We start from the raw sequence: 19765 nt of genomic DNA on the forward strand, positions 1-19765 counted from the left end.
ATAATAATCAATGAAATTTAGTTCTGCGATAATAAAATATCTCCGTACAAAGGATAAAATTCTAATAAGCTGTCTTTAACGCATCGTTCGCGTGACATCACAGGCATCCCTTTATTAATTCTCGTATAAAACTTGTGGGGTCGAGTGTCACGGACGCAAGTCGCAGCAAATATAATTTATAGCGGCATTAATTATATTTTAATAGCACTTTGCCTCGCATAGTTTCCCGCGATAATATCACTCTGTTCTCCAGCCTCTCTCTCTCTCTCTTTGTCTGTTGACACGCATTTTATCGCCCGAAACATCGAATATACGGGGTGCATTAAAAAAGTGATTGCCAAGGATTTATTATGTAAATGATACTCGATAATTAAAGCAAACAATACTTAGCTACTGTAAATTTCAACTATCGAGTCATTTTCTTTCGTTTATTTCGCGGGAAATTGTGGAAGATTTTTTTTTAATTATTGTAGTCTGTGGTTTCTTTTAATTTCAAGTTTTATTGATTTTTAGTGTTAAATTGCAAGTTTATTTAATGTTGAAATGAGGAAACTTTTTTTTTAATTATTGTATTCTGTGGTTTCTTTTAATTTCAAGTTTTATTGATTTTTAGTTTGAAATTGCAAGTTTATTTGATGTTGAAATGAGACTTTATTTTTGTAGTAGAAATTAAAAAATAAATGGAGAATTTAATAAAGGGGTGTACATGTATCTTATCATTTATTTTTTTAATTATTATAGAAAACATTCTATGGTTTCTTTCACTTTTACGTATGTTTTATAAATTTTCAGTATTAATTTGCTAATATTTTTTTTTTAATTATTATATTCTATGGTTTCTTTTAATTTTCATGCCAGCTATATTGAATTTTTGCATTAGTTTGCAAGTTTATTTAATGTTGCAGTACACGTTCATTTCTGTATTAAAAATTAAAACTAACTAAGGAATTTCATAAATAAAGTGATGAAAATGTACTATCTTATCATTCTTTTAATTATTATACAAAATACTTTTCTCAACATACACTGTTTTTTTTATTCTCACACAAGTTTTATACTCTTCAGTACAGAATTATAAAATATTATAAAAATTATAATCATAAAAGAAGTTATAAAAATAACATTACAACGCATAAACGCTCCCAAATTAAAAATTAAAAATGAGCGAGGAATTTAATAAATAAAAGTTACGAAATATCATTCTCTGCTTTAATTATCATATAAAATCCTATATGAGAATTTTCTTTATTTCCACGAATTTCGCTTTACTCTCCTTTATTAAATTATAAAATTTAATATTACAGTGTAATTACTTCCGAATTAAAAATTAAAAATAAGTTCGTTAATAAAGAAATGAAATAAATTCAATTATTCTCTGCACTGATAAAAAATTCATACCTGCTCTTACTTTTAAAAATCCTGAAAAAATCTCCTGCAACTAAAAATGAAAAATTTAATACGTATCGGTTTAATTGCTACAATGTTAAAACGCATACAACTGCGATCGATGTAAATAATGTAAAAATCTGTGAAATCTGTGAAAAGTGAGTGTATACAAACTGTGAAATGTCGACACATAAACGCAATGTGCAAAATCATTAACAATCAACCTTGTTAATCATAAATCTTTTTTCCCAACGCATTGTGTATTGAACGGTAATGCATTGCGATTCTTCTGTTCGTTCCCGCGCATTTTAACGCAACGTGCGAATATTTCATCGTGAAAATTAATCAACGAAAATCTGGTAAGCAATTAATTATCCAGCTTTGAATAATTTTCATCCTTTCTGCACGTTCCAACATTTTGTTTTGATCATGTTCTCGCTTACCATTTTCAATGGTTTTCAGCTGAAAAACGTATGGTCGCACGTTTGATTTCAATGTATGTTTGAGGAGTTATTTGAAAGTTTGAGGATATAGGAATTTGGAAATTCGAAAGTTTAGACCTTTGTGAGATTCACAAAAGTAACTTTCGAAAATTGGAAAATAATTCATAATTTACAATTTTGAAACCTAAAAATTTCGGGACTCACAATTTAGAATTTAATGATCAGAAAATTCCAAAATCTAGAAACTCTTAAATATAAATCTGTGGAAATTGAAATATTTAAAAGTTCCAAAATACAAGAAGTGAAGAATCTCAAAAATTGACCGAACAATCCTGAAAGAACGTTTCCTACAGCAAACTCCTAAAATAATAAGACATCAAAGTAAGAAAAGATTCCATCGCAGCGAATCACTCAAAAGCAATGAAATATTTTTGAAAATAAGATGAAAGTTCTTTGAGCAAATCCCATTATTGGAGTGAACTGAACGCGTTAGCTTTAGCAAGCGTCGAGTTTTCGTACTCGACGACCTCAAAAGGCAACTGCCGAGTGTCCTGCAAACACTGCTGGTCATGGGAACCGCATCACGACCTCAGGGTTTGTAGTAGCTGCAAGTTGCACAACGACCGCCTTTGCTGAGCTTCGCTTTTCAAAATACCGGCTTGTGCTCGAAGAAACGTTCCGGCTGAATGTTCAGCCGTGAAAGTACCTTGAAGAGAGGATCTCCTGCTTAGAAATACACGAAACGTCGTCCTGGATTACCTACATACTCCTTCATACACGCGATACTGTGCTACACACACTGATACTGTATTCCGAACACGCTGTATATTTCTGTAATCTTCTGTTCGATGTACTTGCGATTACATGTATCAGTTCAAAAGGTGGAGAGATGTTAATCGTTAACTGTTAATTGTATGTCAGATGTGAATACCTTTATTGGACCTGCTATTATATGTACTATGTGTTGAGACCAAAAGATGCAAGGACGTTAATAGTTAACTGTTAATTGTATGTCAGATGTGAACACATTTATTTGACCTGCTATTATATGTACTATGTGATGAGACCAAAAGATGCAAGGACATTAATAGTTAACTGTTAATTGTATGTCAGATGTGAACACATTTATTGGACCTGCTATTATATGTACTATGTGATGCGACCAAAACATGCAAGGATGTTAATCGTTAACTGTTAATTGTATGTCAGATGTGAACACATTTATTGGACCTGCTATTATATGTACTATGCGATGAGACCAAAAGATGCAAGGATATTAATCGGTAACTGTTAATTGTATGTCAGATTTGAACACATTTATTGGAGCTGCTATTATATGTACTATGTGATGAGACCAAAAGATGCCAGGATGTTAATCGTTAACTATTAATTATATGTCAGATGTGAATACTTTTATTGGACCTGCTACTATATGTACTATGTGATGAGACCAAAAGATGCAAGGATTTAATCGTTAACTATTAATTGTATGTCAGATGTGAATACTTTTATTGGACCTGCTATTATATGTGCTATGTGATGAGACCAAAAGATGCAAGGATTTAATCGTTAACTATTAATTATATGTCGGATGTGAATACTTTTATTGGACCTGCTATTATATGTACTATGTGATGAGACCAAAAGATGCAAGGATATTAATCGGTAACTGTTAATTGTATGTCAGATATGAACACATTTATTGGACCTGCTATTATATGTACTATGTGATGAGACCAAAAGATGCAAGGATGTTAATCGTTAACTATTAATTATATGTCAGATGTGAATACTTTTATTGGACCTGCTATTATATGTACTATGTGATGAGACCAAAAGATGCACGGATATTAATCGGTAACTGTTAATTGTATGTCAGATATGAACACATTTATTGGTCCTGTTATTATATGTACTATGATCAGTCCAAAAGATGAGCTTCAATCAATATTTTGGCAAAGGAAAAAGCTGTTCAGAATTGCTCCACCTACCACCCCTTTTCTTACAGTAATTATGGGACACCCTGTATGTACTACGTGATCAGTCTAAAACAGAGAAGCATGTTAATCATTAACTATTAATTATATGCAGAAGTGAATAAATTTCTTCGGTCTATTTGTTCAACTGAAAAGTGTGAAAAATTTAAGAAGACAAGCTTATTCATTCTGAATTGCATAATTTTTATTTTCCAAGTTCGTGAACTACTAAAACCTCCAGATATCTAAATTTCTAAGACAAAATAGAAAAAGAAACTAAAAAGAAATAATATTTGTGATTGTCAGGGAATGTATCTTGAGCTTAAAGTATTTGACAACAAGTAAAAGGCGAAAAAAGTAAATAGAATACGACAAGCGAAAAAGAAGCCCTTGTACAAGGTGTTTACGAGCCTTGTAATCCTCATGAGAGGCTTATCGAACAGGACAACACGTTGCTACAGCCACATTTGCGTTTATCCTGTGTGTGCATTGCCGTTGACACCGCCATAACACATCCATGGTTCCATGGCGAGATAAAACAAGCGTACTTAACCTGTCTGTGCTCTCTCTACCTAAAATTTATTCGAGAAATAAGATAATTCTGTCGCTGCCATTATGAATAATATTTTGTTAGATTTAAAATTGAAGAGTTACTCGATGAATGAAGTGTTATTCTATTAACGTAATTTTCATTGCTACTTTCATTATAGAAAGTTACAATATTTATTGTATTTATGAAAAAGACTGAAACCATATGCAAGTAACAAGTTTAATAAAATTTTTCAATTTTTGTAAATAAAACAGACGTGTGATAACACCCAGAATATCAAACAAAATGCTTGTGACCCTTCCAAACAAAATTAACTTTGAACATTTTTCAAGATATGATCTATTTATTAGTGTCAAAAAAATATTAGTAATTTCATAACGATTCGACAATTAATATATATATCAAATTAATAAACGCAATTTATTTCCCGAATTTTCTCGTGAAATCCTACCGAAGATCTACCGTGCAATTTCTCCGCCGCGTAAATTCTCAAAGTCGTTTCGAATCTCAGTCGATTCGTGAAGTTCCGGCTGGCGCAATCAGAGAAAGCTGCATTGAAACGAATAAATTGAACGGGGTCCTCTGCTTTCGCTTCGATCCGAATTTCTTAAACGCTCGTTCGTTTTATCTCCGTCGATGGCCGATGATGGAACGCGAATTCGTGCGACTCGAGGTGACATTCATAGAAGACATTCCGTAAAATTCGTTTCCGAATCTCGCACGGCCGATTTTCGTCGATCGTAAACGGAACGTAGGCGCCTATGGTCTCGTGAACGCGAATCGTTTGCATAGGACAACAATATTGGTATGCAAAGGGCAAGTGTAGAGGGTGTAGAGAGCCTTGGCAAACTATGGGGTGTCGGTGACACCGGCAGAATACAGGGAGAACACTGGAACCCTATACAGGGGTCAACCATGATGGTTTACCTTGGTCTCGTATCATAAATTATACAGGTTATACGTGTTCACATACTGTGGACGTGTGAAGAGACGCGTGTACCGAAACGCGTTTGCGACGACAAAGGAAAGATGTGATGTATTAATAGGCTTGCTAGGTCTTAGAATATAATAGCGAAAGGGTTAGACCTTAATACAAGATTTTATCAAGGGTTAAACCTTGATACAAGTACTGTAATTTTTAGTACAAACAGTTTTTTGGAGACAGTTATTAGTTAATTTTGACTGACTTGATGAATCATGTGTCAAGGGGTTACATTAGAAACAATGGTACATGAGACTGCTTCTGTGTGTTCAATTATGTGTGTTCACTCATATGTCAAATAATATCAAATATAATGTGTCAAATAATGTAAAATATGTCAAATAATGTATGTTCAATTATATGTGAAATAATATGTGTTCAAATATGTGTTAAATCATATGTGCTCGATTATGTGTTAAATAATATGTGTTCAATTATGTATTAAATTACATGTGTTCAATTATATGTATACTAAATAATGCGTGTTCAATTATGTGTTAAATCATATGTGTTCAATTATATGTTAAATCATATGTGTTCAATTATGTGTTCAATCATGTGTGAAATAATATGTGTTCAATTATATGTATGTTAAATAATATGTGTTCAATTATGTTTTAAATAATGTGTGTTCAATTATATGTTAAATCATATGTGTTCAATTATGTGTTCAATCATGTGTGAAATAATATGTGTTCAATTATGTATTAAATAATGTGTGTTCAATTATATGTTAAATCATATGTGTTCAATCATGTGTGAAATAATATGTGTTCAATTATGTATTAAATTACATGTGTTCAATTATATGTTAAATCATATGTGTTCAATTATGTGTTCAATCATGTGTGAAATAATATGTGTTCAATTATATGTATGTTAAATAATGTGTGTTCCATTATGTGTTAAATAGTATATATTCAATTACATGTTAAATAACGTATGTTCAATTATATGTTAAATATTTTAAATAATAATTCAACTGCCATTACCCTTAAAAATCATCACAAAATCAAACGCGAACACGAATTTTGCATAACATTGTAACAGAAGATGGTTCCAATGGTGTACCGGAAATAACATCAGTCAGACTCCCTTTGTCGTCAGGATTTTTCTCGATGCACATCACCACCGAGAGAGAGAGACAAAGCTCGCAGGGTGCGAGGGCAAGGAATTATAGAGACAAAGGATGAAAGAAACGGCCAGGAGAAAAGGTTAAGCGTGGAAAGACATCGGGAGAAGGTGAAAAGTGAAAACGGGCTCGAATACCGCAGGAGGTGAAACAAAGCTGGACAGACAGGCGGTGAAAAAGCGCGAGGGGAACACCGAGCACAAAAAGAATAGAAAAAGCGTGAAAGAATAGCGTGGAATAAGAGAAGCGGTTATGGAGAGAAGAGAAAATTGTCTGCGACTTGTGATACCCTTCCGGGACACCATTAGCGTGCAGTAACGTAGCTACATTCCTTCAGTCGTACGTAAATGCGACGTAAAAAAGACTACCATCTTTAAAAACGCGAGAGAAATTTAATTGACGCCTCGAGATATACGTGTGCGTACGAGAAGGATATCGGAGGGATTTTCTAAAGGAATTTCTTGAAACGGGTCGTTTCGGTTAAATGGAGAGATCCTTGAGATCTGAGTGACACCATTTTCCAGACCTTTTTCTGGAAACGTATAGTTTCTTTTTTATCGTATACGAAACGTATACGGCGTTTCTTTGTTACGCAAAAATAATCACGCACGTGCGAATTTGATTCTACAATCAAATTTCTTATTCTATTAAATTCTATTAAAATATTTTATTAAGTTCACCTCACGGAGTAATGTTTGATGTTCTGTTTGTTTATAAAGTTCTCAATAATTTTTTATAGGGTTCTTCATAATTAAATAACAATTAAATCTCAAAAAGTACTATGAGATATTTGATGACGTATTTGTTCAGAAGGTCCTTAATAATATTAAACTTAATTACTCATAACGTTCCTAACAATGAAATAATAAATAAATATCTTCAATATAACACATAATGTTTGATATTTTATTTGTTTATAAAATTCTGAATAATATTACTCTCAATTGCTTACAAGCTTAATTACTTAAAACACCTAATAATTAAAATAATTTAAAATAATAATTAATATAAAATAATTTAAAATTAATATAAATAATATTAATCTGAATTACTTACACGCTTAATTACCTAAATAAATAAAAGCTTAAAATGTCCAAAACTGTCCAAAAATCTTATTTGCATACAAACCTAATAATTCAAACCCATAATTACATAAAACGTCTAGAAACCTTACAATCTTGTAACTAATGTCGATCTTAATTACAGATAAGCTTAATTGCTTAAAACGTCCAAAAACATTATCCAGTTTAAAATGTGCACGATGTGCATTCTGATAAATTATACAGTAACTAAGTAAACATAAAAAGCAATAATTCAGTGAAAGCGGTAGTTAAGAACGTTAGCGATAGCTTTCTTCGATGGTCTCCGTATCTGTTGACCATCCCCTGAGTAACCTTATCTTCTCAAATATCGCGCGACTGTTTGGCGAACGAGCCAAGCATCTTCCAAAACGACGAGACTCGAATTTCAGCAACGACTTGCACTCATCCTGAACACGATTCCCCGAAAATTTCGAAGGAAATGATAAGGATCGCCGGAACTGTTCAATTCCTGTAAAACGACCGTTGCCAAGTGGACAGATACGTGTAAACGCTTTTTATTCACTCTTTAACTACTTAATTTCCCATAATTTTATCAAATTTTCTCCTCTAACAATTTTTATCTCTCGCATCCATATTTTGGTTCAAAATAACTTTCTTATCTATACATTTAGTTATTTTGGACATCTCAGTCGTCATGATAGACACCTGAATCTAGTTTTATAAAAACAAAAAAATTTAGTTATTTTGAACATTTTAGTCGTCATGATTGACACCTGAATCTAGTTTTATAGAAACAAAAAAATTTAGTTATTTTGAACATTTCAGTCGTCATGACTGACACCTGAATCTAGTTTTATAAAAACAAAAGAATTTAGTTATTTCGAACGTTTCAGTCATCATGATTTATCATCAGCCACCATTTTGTGTGTAGACCGTCATGGCGGCCATCATGGTGGTCCACGACTTTTTCATATGTGTTATGTACATATGTTAGTGACGCGTTATACTTACGGCCCGTTGCACTTGCGGTACATTGCACTTGCGATGCATTACATTTGCGATACGTTTAATTTATAATCCGTTGAATTTGCAACATATATAACTTACAATGCGTTTCATGTGCGGTACGTTGAACCTGCAATGCGTTGAATTTGTGGCGGGTAGAATTTGCGGAGCATTAAACTTGTGACACTTTAAATTTGTGACGCATTGACTTTGCAAAGCGTTGTATCTGCAGCGCGTCTAATTTGCAACGCATCAATTTTACCGCACGTCATATTTGTATCACGTTGAATTTGCAATACGTCGAACTTGCAAGGCGTCGAATTTGCAATGCGTCAAATTTACATCACGTTGAATTTGCAGTGCGTCAAATTTACAGCGCGTTGGATTTTCAATGCATCAAATTTGCATCACGTTGAATTTGCAATACGTCGAACTTGCAACGCAACAAATTTGCGACGAATCAAGTTTGCAGCGCGTTGAACTTGCATCACTTTGAATTTGCAACGCATCGAATTTGCAACGCATTGAACTTGCAATGTGTCGAATTTTCTGCACGTTGAATATGCAGAGCGTTGAATTCTCAGCATGTTGAATTTGCAGCGCGCCGAATTTTCAGCGCGTCGAATTTGCAACGCGTCGTACTTGCAACGCGTCGAATTTGCAGTGCGTCGAATTTGCAACGCGTCGAATTTGATGCGCGTTAAGGTTGCAGCGCGTTAAATTTGCAGTGTATCGAATTTCCAACGCGTCGAATTCGCAACGCGTCGTATTTGCAACGCGTCGAATTTGCAGTGCGTCGGATTTGCAACGCGTCAAATTTGCAACACGTCGAATTTGCAGCGCGTCGAATTCGCAATGCGTCGAATTTGATGCGCGTTAAGGTTGCAGCGCGTTGAATTTGCAGTGCGTCGGATTTGCAACGCGTCGAATTTGATGCGCGTTAAGGTTGCAGCGCGTTGAATTTGCAGTGTGTCGAATTTGCAACGCGTCGAATTCGCAACGCGTCGAATTTACAGTGCGTCGGATTTGCAACGCGTCGAATTTGCAGTGCGTCGGATTTGCAACGCGTCAAATTTGCAACACGTCGAATTTGCAGCGCGTCAAATTAGCAACGCGTCAAATTTACAGCGCCTTGAATTTGTGTCATATTAAATATACATTGCGTGATATTTGCAACGCATTAAATTCATGACGCACTAAATTTACAACCCGTTGACTTTGCAGTACGTCAAATTTCTGTCGTCTTGAATTTTCAATGCGTTGAAATGCAGGGCGTTTACCGAGCGTCGAGTGTGCAAAGCAATACATTAACTCACGCTATACATGTCCGCTGTATTTGCTACGCGTTATATCACCATATCTCCTACATATCGCATATTGTATCACAAAGCGTTCGTACATTCTCACGAACCGCCTCGCAATATTTCGCAATACAACACTCTATTAAAAACAATATTATTACTAAAATTACGTAAAATTTCTGTTAATATACTTCTCAATATTCACTTATAAATGATTTTATTTTCCGCGTCGTTAACACATAAACGACAATCATATTTAATTTTATCAGTGCACTGATTGTTACCATAACGAACACACTTTTATCGTTTCGACCCCGGTATACATTTTTTGAATACGTTATCAGACAAATAAAAGTTTTGTTGCAACGAGATGAAACGGTTGATTTTCACGTGTTTATTGTTTCAAGCGAGCAGTTAATAAAATTTCAACGAATTGTTGCATTGTAAAATAAATAGAGCTGCAGCAACTATTTTTGTCGATGTTTAGCCGACAAAAAAACTGTAAACTGGTACTGTGTAAATATTAGTTTGCATTTTAACTAGGATGTTTTTCGACGATCCTCTCTCCGAACTTTTATTTCTGATCGACGCTGTTCGTTTCGTTTTTTATTGAGTTTTTCTTTAATTTCATTGATCCCTTCCGCGATACCTTTCAATAACGTTTCAATCGGATGTTCATCGACAAAATGTTTATTAACAGATTTCGACATTCGGATATTTATTTTGTATGTACATATATATTTATTCTATTTATTTGACCGGGTATCTTTTTGTCGTTAAAATACGAACGAAATAACCGGGATCAATAGCTACATGAAATATTCAGCGACGGTTGCATAAAAAATTCCTCGTGCAACTACACGCACGTTACACTAACTACTCCATTTTTGACCGCGCTGGTAATAAAAACCTAATGGATATTCGAAATTTACGGAATTTCATATTTTCCTGTACGTTCTCGTACGCTCTCTATATGTCAATTTCCAAAGGCCATTGTGCGCTCGTTTCTTTCTTTTCGCTCGCACGTATTCGTTTGATTTACGATCAACCGAGAATATATGTATATAAAAAAGCACAGAGAAAAATTATTGAATTCCATTGCTCGTTTTAAGTAACACGAGCTTCATCGTATTAAACAAATTCTTCGAAGGATACTTCATAGAATTAATTAGATTTGTTAACAATTTTTTAGAATTATCGAGTGGGTTATTTTAAATGAAATTGTTAGGTCTTCAAATTCTTAAATTCAGAAGTTTGGAAATTTTTAAGTTGTTTGTCTAAGTCTTCAATTATTCACGTTTGCAAATTTCTAAATAGTCTATCTATAAATTTTCTGTAAATTTATCAGTCAAGTCTGTAATTTTCAAGTTTAGACGTCTTGAAGTTAAATATTAAAATTATGACACTCTGCAAATTTATAAATTGTCAAGTTTTTAAGTCTTCAGGTTATGTCTTCAAATTATGACATTCTCAAACTGTAAAATATCAAACTTCTCAAATCATCACATTCTTATTTGCAAATTTCTAAAGAACCCAAGTTTATAAATTCCCAAGTTTCGAAGTCTTAAAGTTAAATCTATAAATAATGACATTCTTCAAATTTATAAATTGTCAAGTTTTTAAGTCTTCAGGTTATGTCTTCAAATTATGACATTCTCAAACTGTAAAGTATTAAAATTCTCAAATCATCCCAATCTCATTTGCAAATTTCTAAAGAGCCCAAGTTTATAAATTTCCAAGTTTAGAAGTCTTGAAGTTAAATCAATAAATAATGACATTCTTCAAATTTATAAATTGGCAAGTTTTTAAGTCTTCAGGTTATGTTTTCAAATTATGACATTCTCAAACTGTAAAATATCAAAATTCTCAAATCATCCCAATCTCATTTGCAAATTTCTAAAGAGCCCAAGTTTATAAATTCCCAAGTTTAGAAGTCTTGAAGTTAAATCTATAAGTAATGACATTCTTCAAATTTATAAATTGTCAAGTTTTTAAGTCTTCAGGTTATGTCTTCAAATTATGACATTCTCAAACTGTAAGATATTAAAATTCTCAAATCATCCCATTCTTATTTGCAAATTTCTAAATAGCCCAAATTTGTAAATTTTCAAGTTTAAAAGTCTTAAAGTTAAATATTAAAATTATGATATTCTGCAAATTTTTAAATTGTCCTGTTTTTAAGTCTTCAGGTTATGTCTTCAAAGTATAACATTCTCAAACTGTAAAATATTAAAATTCTCAAATCACCTAACCTCTAACCTCTAAACCTCTTCCCCTAACCTAAAAATTTTTAAATCCAATACCATTCACTCCCATTACACAATTACCCAACAAAATGTAACAAGTAACTCGCCATTACAATATTTCCATTAAAAACCTCCCTCAAAATTAATATGCTCCACCAAATTCTACATACGTCATTTACGGAAATGTATTCCGCATTGTTCGTCGGCAGTTTATTCGTATTTCGCTAAATTATCGAGCAGATTTAAATCCTGGAAAATTTCAGCCGCTGGTTCATCGGTAAACACGAAAATTATTTCGGATCCGACGAAAAACACGCACCACCCTCGAGCTAACTAAAAGAGGCGAGAAAAATGCACGTAATTCGAAAGCTGGGGGATCGCGAACACCCTTGCTAAATGTCGTACCCGACGTTTCGCTAATTACTGCCACAACACACGAACGAGCTACTTCTAATTACGCGGTCTCGCTTAATGGGGAACCCTTAACGAAGGACAAAAGATTCGGTCCGCGAATTTCGCAGCCCGAGTTTCAGTCTGCAAAATCGTCGAAATCTTTTCACGTTGTCGTGTCACACCTTTTCGTTCTTTTTTCGCACCTTTCGGATCGGATGATCATTTGGGAAGAAGTAAAGTTATGCGTTATTCCATTTTATTGATTATTTTAGGCTCATTGTTGGGTACATTTAATGCTAACATCACAATTTCAATGATGTTCAGATGTGAACATTTTATTTTTGTTCATGAATCCTCTATGTTTTGACGAGTCTCGTGACACACAGTTTCAATGTGATAAACTCACTAAAATTTTTAAAATGCTTCAATTTTAAATTCAAGTCAAAGCTATAATGTATATGCTTTAAAATTGAGAAATTGAAAATTGAGATAACATTAAAATTTTTAAAATGCTTCAATTTAAAGTTCAAGTCAAATGTATATACTTTAGCATTGCGAAATTAAAAATTGAGGTAACAGTAAAATTTTTAATGTGCTTCAATTTGAAGTTCAAGTCAAAACTATAATGTATATACTTTAGCATTGCAAAATTAAAAATTGAGGTAACAGTAAAATTTTTAATGTGCTCCAATTTGAAGTCAAAGTCAAAACTATAGCATCACGAAATTAAAAATTGAGGTAACAGTAAAATTTTTAAAATGCTACAATTTGAAGTTCAAGTCAAAGTTATAATGTATACACTTTAGAATTACAAAATTAAAAATTGATGTAACATTTTAACATTTATTACTTGTTTTAACCCTTTAGACCTCACAAATAACCATGCGGTTCAACACAACAATTTGAACAAAATATTTTTGAACCAATTCTACAATATTATAAATGTGACGTATAAACACAATACAGCACTCGATTATAGCAATTACTACTACAGACATAAATGCAAAAGAACACATGAAACATCTCCAATTAAAGTTTTAGAACCCGTCAACCCCAAAAATAGCTCCGAGTGAAAAGTTTTAATATTGCACCAGCAGTTTCTGACCGACGTATCTGACGAATAAATCATGCAATGAATAATTACTTCTAATGAATGAATTACCTTCGTATATAATTCGTACACTATTTACGTATTAGTAGAAATTCTGTTCTCGCTGGCGTCAAATAGAACACTTTTCTGTTTCACAGATGACGTTGCAGGTTTCCTGGATGCGACACAGGGACGTCCATCTGCTCACAAACGGTCATTACACGTACACGAACGACCAACGATTCAGGGCGATTCACCACGCACACACGGACGATTGGATGCTTCAAATCAAGTATCCGCAGATTCGTGACAGCGGTTTCTACGAGTGTCAGGTCTCCACGACGCCTCACATGAGTCACATCGTGCATCTGAACGTGATCGGTGAGTTTGTTCGTACTTGTGTTTCTGTGCAAATTTTGTTAGCCACTACTTTCTAAATATGGTCATATTATTAGTTACAAAAATTGCAAAATATAAGGGACAATTATTATTAATAGATTAAATTGGTTACGTTAGGTTAGGTTGGGTTAGCTATCTTTAATATGGAAGCTATTGTTAACATGGTAGTTATTGTTATTAATTTCGTGGGAAATTCTTATCATTATTCACATAGCTTGCTATCATTATTAAGACAGCTGATATTTCTTGTTATTATTGACATAGTTGCTGTCATTCTTAATTTTGTTGGTAATTCCTGTTATCATTGACATAAGTTGCTACCATTAATAACATGGTTGTTGACACTGTTTTATGGTTCATAATTTATATCATTATTGATACAGATGTTCTCTTTGTTAATAAAGTTGATAATTACTGTTATTATTAATATAGTTGCTGTCATTATTAATTCATTTAATAATTCTTGTTACTATTGACATTAGTTGCTACCACTATTATTGCTAATTATTAACATGATTGATATGACTGCTATTCATATCACTATTAATATGATTGCTAATTTCTATCATTATATAAACAACTGCTACTGTTATTAACATGTTTGCTATCACTATTAAAATGCTTGCTAATTCTTGTCATTATTTAAACAATTGCTACCATTATTAAAATACTTGCTGTGTTTATTGCTAATTATCATTGTTAACATATGTTCATCATTACAAAGAGAAAAGAAAATATTACATACTGAAATTAAATCAGAGTTTTAAAATGTGTGTACAACTTTCAATTTGTCCTTAGATAAAATGTTAACGTTACTAGCATTTTAAAAAACCTTACAGACAAAATGTTAACATTACTAGCATTTTAAAAAACCTTACAGACAAAATGTTAACATTACTGGCATTTTAAAAAACCTTATTATTAATATTGTTACCTAACTCGTAAAGAGAACATCATCTATTATTTCTCGAACAGTTACAGTGGAGTCCATTCGTCTTAGCAGCGTCTCATCAGCGATTCATTGTCGTGCGATTTTAATTAAGCGTTAGTACGTGGGAAACGGGAGGCTAATTACAACACTGTACGCAACAATTAGTTAATTCTAATCTGAATCTGGCCTAGTTCCGCGGGCCGTTGCACGAAATTTAAGCCAAGCTTAAATCCTGGCGCGATGCCAATTGAACACCTGGGATTGGTTGATACCGATTTCGAGCTAAGCCACGCCGTCGAACAAGGCTTTGATTACGCGAGATTACTTCCCCAACTTGGATCCCGACTGACTAAGCTCTATTTTCTATTCCCCGTGAAAGTGATACGAGCGTGCACGGAACGGGGTAATTAGTACACGTAGGATCATCTTAATTGCCACCCTTGTGACCCAACGGTCATTCATCCTAACTTGCAGGTTCATTCTTGAGCGTTAGAAACTACCGGCCAAACCGATTTCAACACTGATTTTATTACTCATATATTATTCTATCATACAGGGTGTCTCATAATTAATTATACATTGTATCGTATGTAAAAATTACAAGGTTAATCTTGTAACGACTTCATATGTGCAACTCATCAATTATTCAATGAACTAACACAATTTGATGAAATATTTTGATGAAGTATATTAGAAAATAGCACTTGTCAATTTCGAGTTTAAACTCTACTAAAAATGACTGTATAAAAATTTATTTTTGTTATTACAAGATGTACTCGTTGAAGCAAGTCTCAATCTAGTAAGTAGTATAAACCCATCATATGTCAGACGAAGTGTTTTAATAGGTTAACTAATTGACTTTGTATAATAATACTTCTGCCAGAAGAGAATTTTTCTGTTTTATATTTCAAAATTTATTTGAAGTAGCCTCTTTAACATAAGTATAACAGAAGTCGAGCAAGTGGTACAAACCAATCATACGTCAGACAAAGACATCTCTGAAATTCAGAATTAATTTCTTTCGCCTACCAATTTACAAAATAGATGAAACAAGGCTTCTCAGTAAAATGTATCATAAAATTGTGGAATAAGATGTTTTTTATTTAGAACTATTAAAATATATTCAACCAATTTATCTGAATAATTTATAAGATCCAAGAGAAACGAGCCACACTGATTTTATTTGAATAATACTTCAAGATTTCTTTTAAACTCGATATCATAAAATTTATTCAAAATGCTAATCTCGGAAATGTGGCTCGAGATAACTTCTGTTCGATAACTCCTCTCCCGTCATTTAAAAGACGTAATTCATCCGTGTAGACTTCGTTTTTTCCACGTCAACACTATCGACGGTAAATGCGAGTCGATGAAAAACCTACAAAAGTAGCTTTCCTTCGGTCCAGATAATTTTTCCATTTAGAAAGTTCTCACCTTCGTTGCTAATTTGCATAAGGTCGCCTTTATACGACAGCGGGCCATTATCTCGCTGACCCGTTTGATAAATTGAAAGTCTCGCCCATCCGGTTCGTCCACACGAAATAGCAATTGAATCATTTTACCTGGCAAAGTTTAACCACGAGAGCCTTGCGGGACGTAAAAAAGGTTCAAAGTCGCCTGAACCTTGGGACGAAATTTATCTTCAACGAGGTCAATTGATTGAAATTGCTGGCGAGTGGGAGGACGTTCCCAGTTGGATATTCGACTTTTCTCCCGACACGTCAGAAAACTCTCCGTCGTTTAACACCGACGGTTCTTTGAAATTTTTACGTGGGACCTGAAGAAATATCATATTTTTTCCTCCTCTCGGGAAAGGGAACCTTCACAAAAAATTTCGCGTTTATCATTCTCGGCTACCTTTCGTGATAAATTGATTTCAGTGAATGATTCAGTAAATGCTTCTGTAAAAATGATTTCAGTAAATGGTCCAGTAGAAATGTTTTTAATAAATGATTCGCTAAAAATTATTTCAGTAAATGGTTTAGTAAAAATGATTTCAGTAAATGATTCAGTAAAAATGATTTCAGTAAATGGTTTAGAAAAAATGTTTTTAGTAAATGATTGAGTAAAAATGATTTCAGTAAATGGTTTAGTAAAAATGATTTCAGTAAATGATTCAGTAAATATGATTTTGATAGACGATTCAATAAAAACAATTTCAGTGAATGATTCAGTAAAAATGATTCCACTAAATAATTCAATAAAAATAATTTCAGTAAATCATTTATTAAATATGATTACACTAAATGATTCAATAAAAATGATTTTAGTATATGATTCAGTAAAAATGATTTTAATAAATGATTTCACTAAATGATTCAGTCAAAATAATTTCAGTAAATCATTTAATAAATAAAATTTCACTAAATGATTCAATAAAAATGATTTTAGTATATGATTCAGTAAAAAATGATTTTAATAAATACTTCAATAAATATGATTCAGTATAAATGATTTTAATAAATACTTCAATAAATATGATTCAGTAAAAATGATTTTACTAAATGATTCAATAAAAACAATTACAGTAAATCATTTAATAAATATGATTTCACCAAATGATTTAGTAAAAATGATTTTAGTATATGATCCAGGAAAAATGATTTTAGTAAACGATACTTAAAAATATTTCACTTCGAAATATTTCGTATCCGAAAGCCTGGCAATTAGAAGAAAATTTACAGTTCCATAAATTCCATAATATCAGACGTAGAAAATTAAGAACTTCCTAATTAAATTTTAATAATCCCCCGTATATAGTTCACCTATACGATCCTAATTTTTCCGGATCCACAAAAACGTGCAGCGGTGAAATTTCATGTGATATATGCATCACGAGGAAGTTTAATAATTTCTCCATTTTTTCGCCACACAGTCAGCGAAAGAAAGGGGGACTTAACACCGTGAACGTAATTCCGGCTTAGCGTAATACCTTTGTTCATATTTTTAGCGTTAATACGGTCACGTAGCGGAAACAAGGAGAGCTCGACGTCATCCAGGCGCCCTTCGTGCCGCTAATAAAGGTTAATGAAAACACTAATAAGGATAGCGACATTATTTTTCATTAGCTCGACGTTCCACCGTCCCTACGTACCTTCTTATCGGCTCGTATTCATTTCTCGAGGAAACTTCCGGTCGTGAAAGCGACGTTGTTGAAACAGCGATAATTGTTTTTGCCATATGCATACATAACGAACGTCGAGAACTTCCGTACGGAGAAAGAGAAATACGAGTCGACGGGCGATCTTAATGCAATTATTTCGTCTGTGCGTCCCGTGACAGCCGTTTCTGCCGGGAAAACAAATGCACGCTGTAATTGAAATGTAAATTTCAACGGGGTAATTGTATCGAGCATGAATTAATGGGAAACGACCGCGTGCCTTTTGAGAAATGTTGCCTTCATCAAGAATGTGATTCACTTTTAATCCCTCTTTTGTGGACGACGTACTTTTAATCCCTATTGTTTGCGTGCTGTCAAAAGAATACAATCAGCTATTTACTTGCTACTTTAATTAATACGTATTTTGATATTTACTGAAATTATTTTTAACCAAAGTTGAGGGCTCAAGAGAATGAACTTTGAGTTTCTTGTTCGAGGGTCGCTTTTTTACCGACCGAGGACATTCTTTTGGTTCCTAGTATTTATTTTCCGTTGAAAGATATAAGCTATAAATTAGTTGGTAATATATAGCGAACTATAATGTTATTTTCTGCAATTGTGTTTTCTCAATTATTCCCAATTTCCCAATTTTCAAATTTCCCAATTTCTCGATTATCCGATTAGTCGATTATCCAATTTCTCAATTTCTTAATTTCCCAATTTCCCAAATTCCCAAATTCCCAATTCCCCAATTTCCCAATTTCCTAATTTTCCAGTATCCCAATTACCCTATTTCTCTATTTCCCAATTTCCCAATTTCCTGATTTTCCAATATCCCAATTTCCGTATTTCTCTATTTCCCAATTTCCCAATTATCCAATTTTCAAATTTCCCAATTTCTCGATTATCCGATTATCCAATTATCCAATTCCCCAATTTCCCAATTTCCCAATTTCCCAATTCTCCAATTCCCCAATTTTCCAATTATCCAACTATCCCATTTCCCAATTTTCCAATATCCCAATTTTTCTATTTCTCTATTTCTCTATTTCCCAATTTCCCAATTTCCCAATTTCCCAATTTCCCAATTTCCCAAATTTCCCAATTATTAACTTTCTCCATTATTCAATTTCTGAATTTTCGAATTTACTAGATTCCTAGATTCTCATTTTCCAAATTCTCCAATTTTCCTAATTTCCCTAATTTTCTTAATTTTCTTAATTTTCCTAATTTTCCTAATTTTCCTAATTTTCTTAATTTTTCTAATTTTTTAATTTTTTTAATTTTCCCAATTTTCCAAATTCTCCTCATTTTCTTAATTTCCCATCTTCATGTTTACTAGTTTCCTAATGTCCTATGTTCATAGTCTCTTAATTCACCAATTTCCTAATTTTCTAATTTCCAAATAGCCAAATTTTCTAATTTCCAAACATCCAAATTATAAAATATTAACATCTCGAAATTTGCAAATACAAATATTCCCAAACCTTCAAATATACAAATGCATCCAAATTGCCAACTTTCCAAATTTCAAACCCCTAAGTGTTTCAAGCTACTTCCGAACATACGATCCGTCAATATAAATAATGGCAATATAACGAAAGTCCACTATCTCAATATCTACCGATACATGTGTACCACCTACCCCAACAACAATATCTCATAAAACTTGTAACCACATTCCTACAATTATATGAATATATAGAATTCGACGTTGAAGTGTGTTAGTTTATTACGCAAGCCTACGATTCGAAAAATATTGTGAAGTATTGGTCTACGAAGGCGAGT

At 33.0% G+C, this 19765-nt stretch overlaps 1 protein-coding gene across 4 annotated transcripts in view; it reads left to right on the top strand.

The window, feature by feature from the left end:
• The window catches only part of LOC100876978 (zwei Ig domain protein zig-8), a 547773-nt gene that overhangs the window by 380808 nt on the left and 147200 nt on the right, over positions 1-19765 (top strand). For all 4 annotated transcript variants that reach the window (XM_012281711.2, XM_076532263.1, XM_012281710.2 and 1 more), the window contains one exon: positions 13706-13928. In XM_012281711.2, the coding sequence (XP_012137101.1) occupies positions 13706-13928 (223 nt within the window). The remainder of the gene's footprint in view (positions 1-13705; positions 13929-19765) is intronic.

This window comes from Megachile rotundata, chromosome 5 (assembly GCF_050947335.1).
Source record: "Megachile rotundata isolate GNS110a chromosome 5, iyMegRotu1, whole genome shotgun sequence".
Classification (NCBI taxonomy): Eukaryota; Metazoa; Arthropoda; class Insecta; order Hymenoptera; family Megachilidae; genus Megachile; species Megachile rotundata.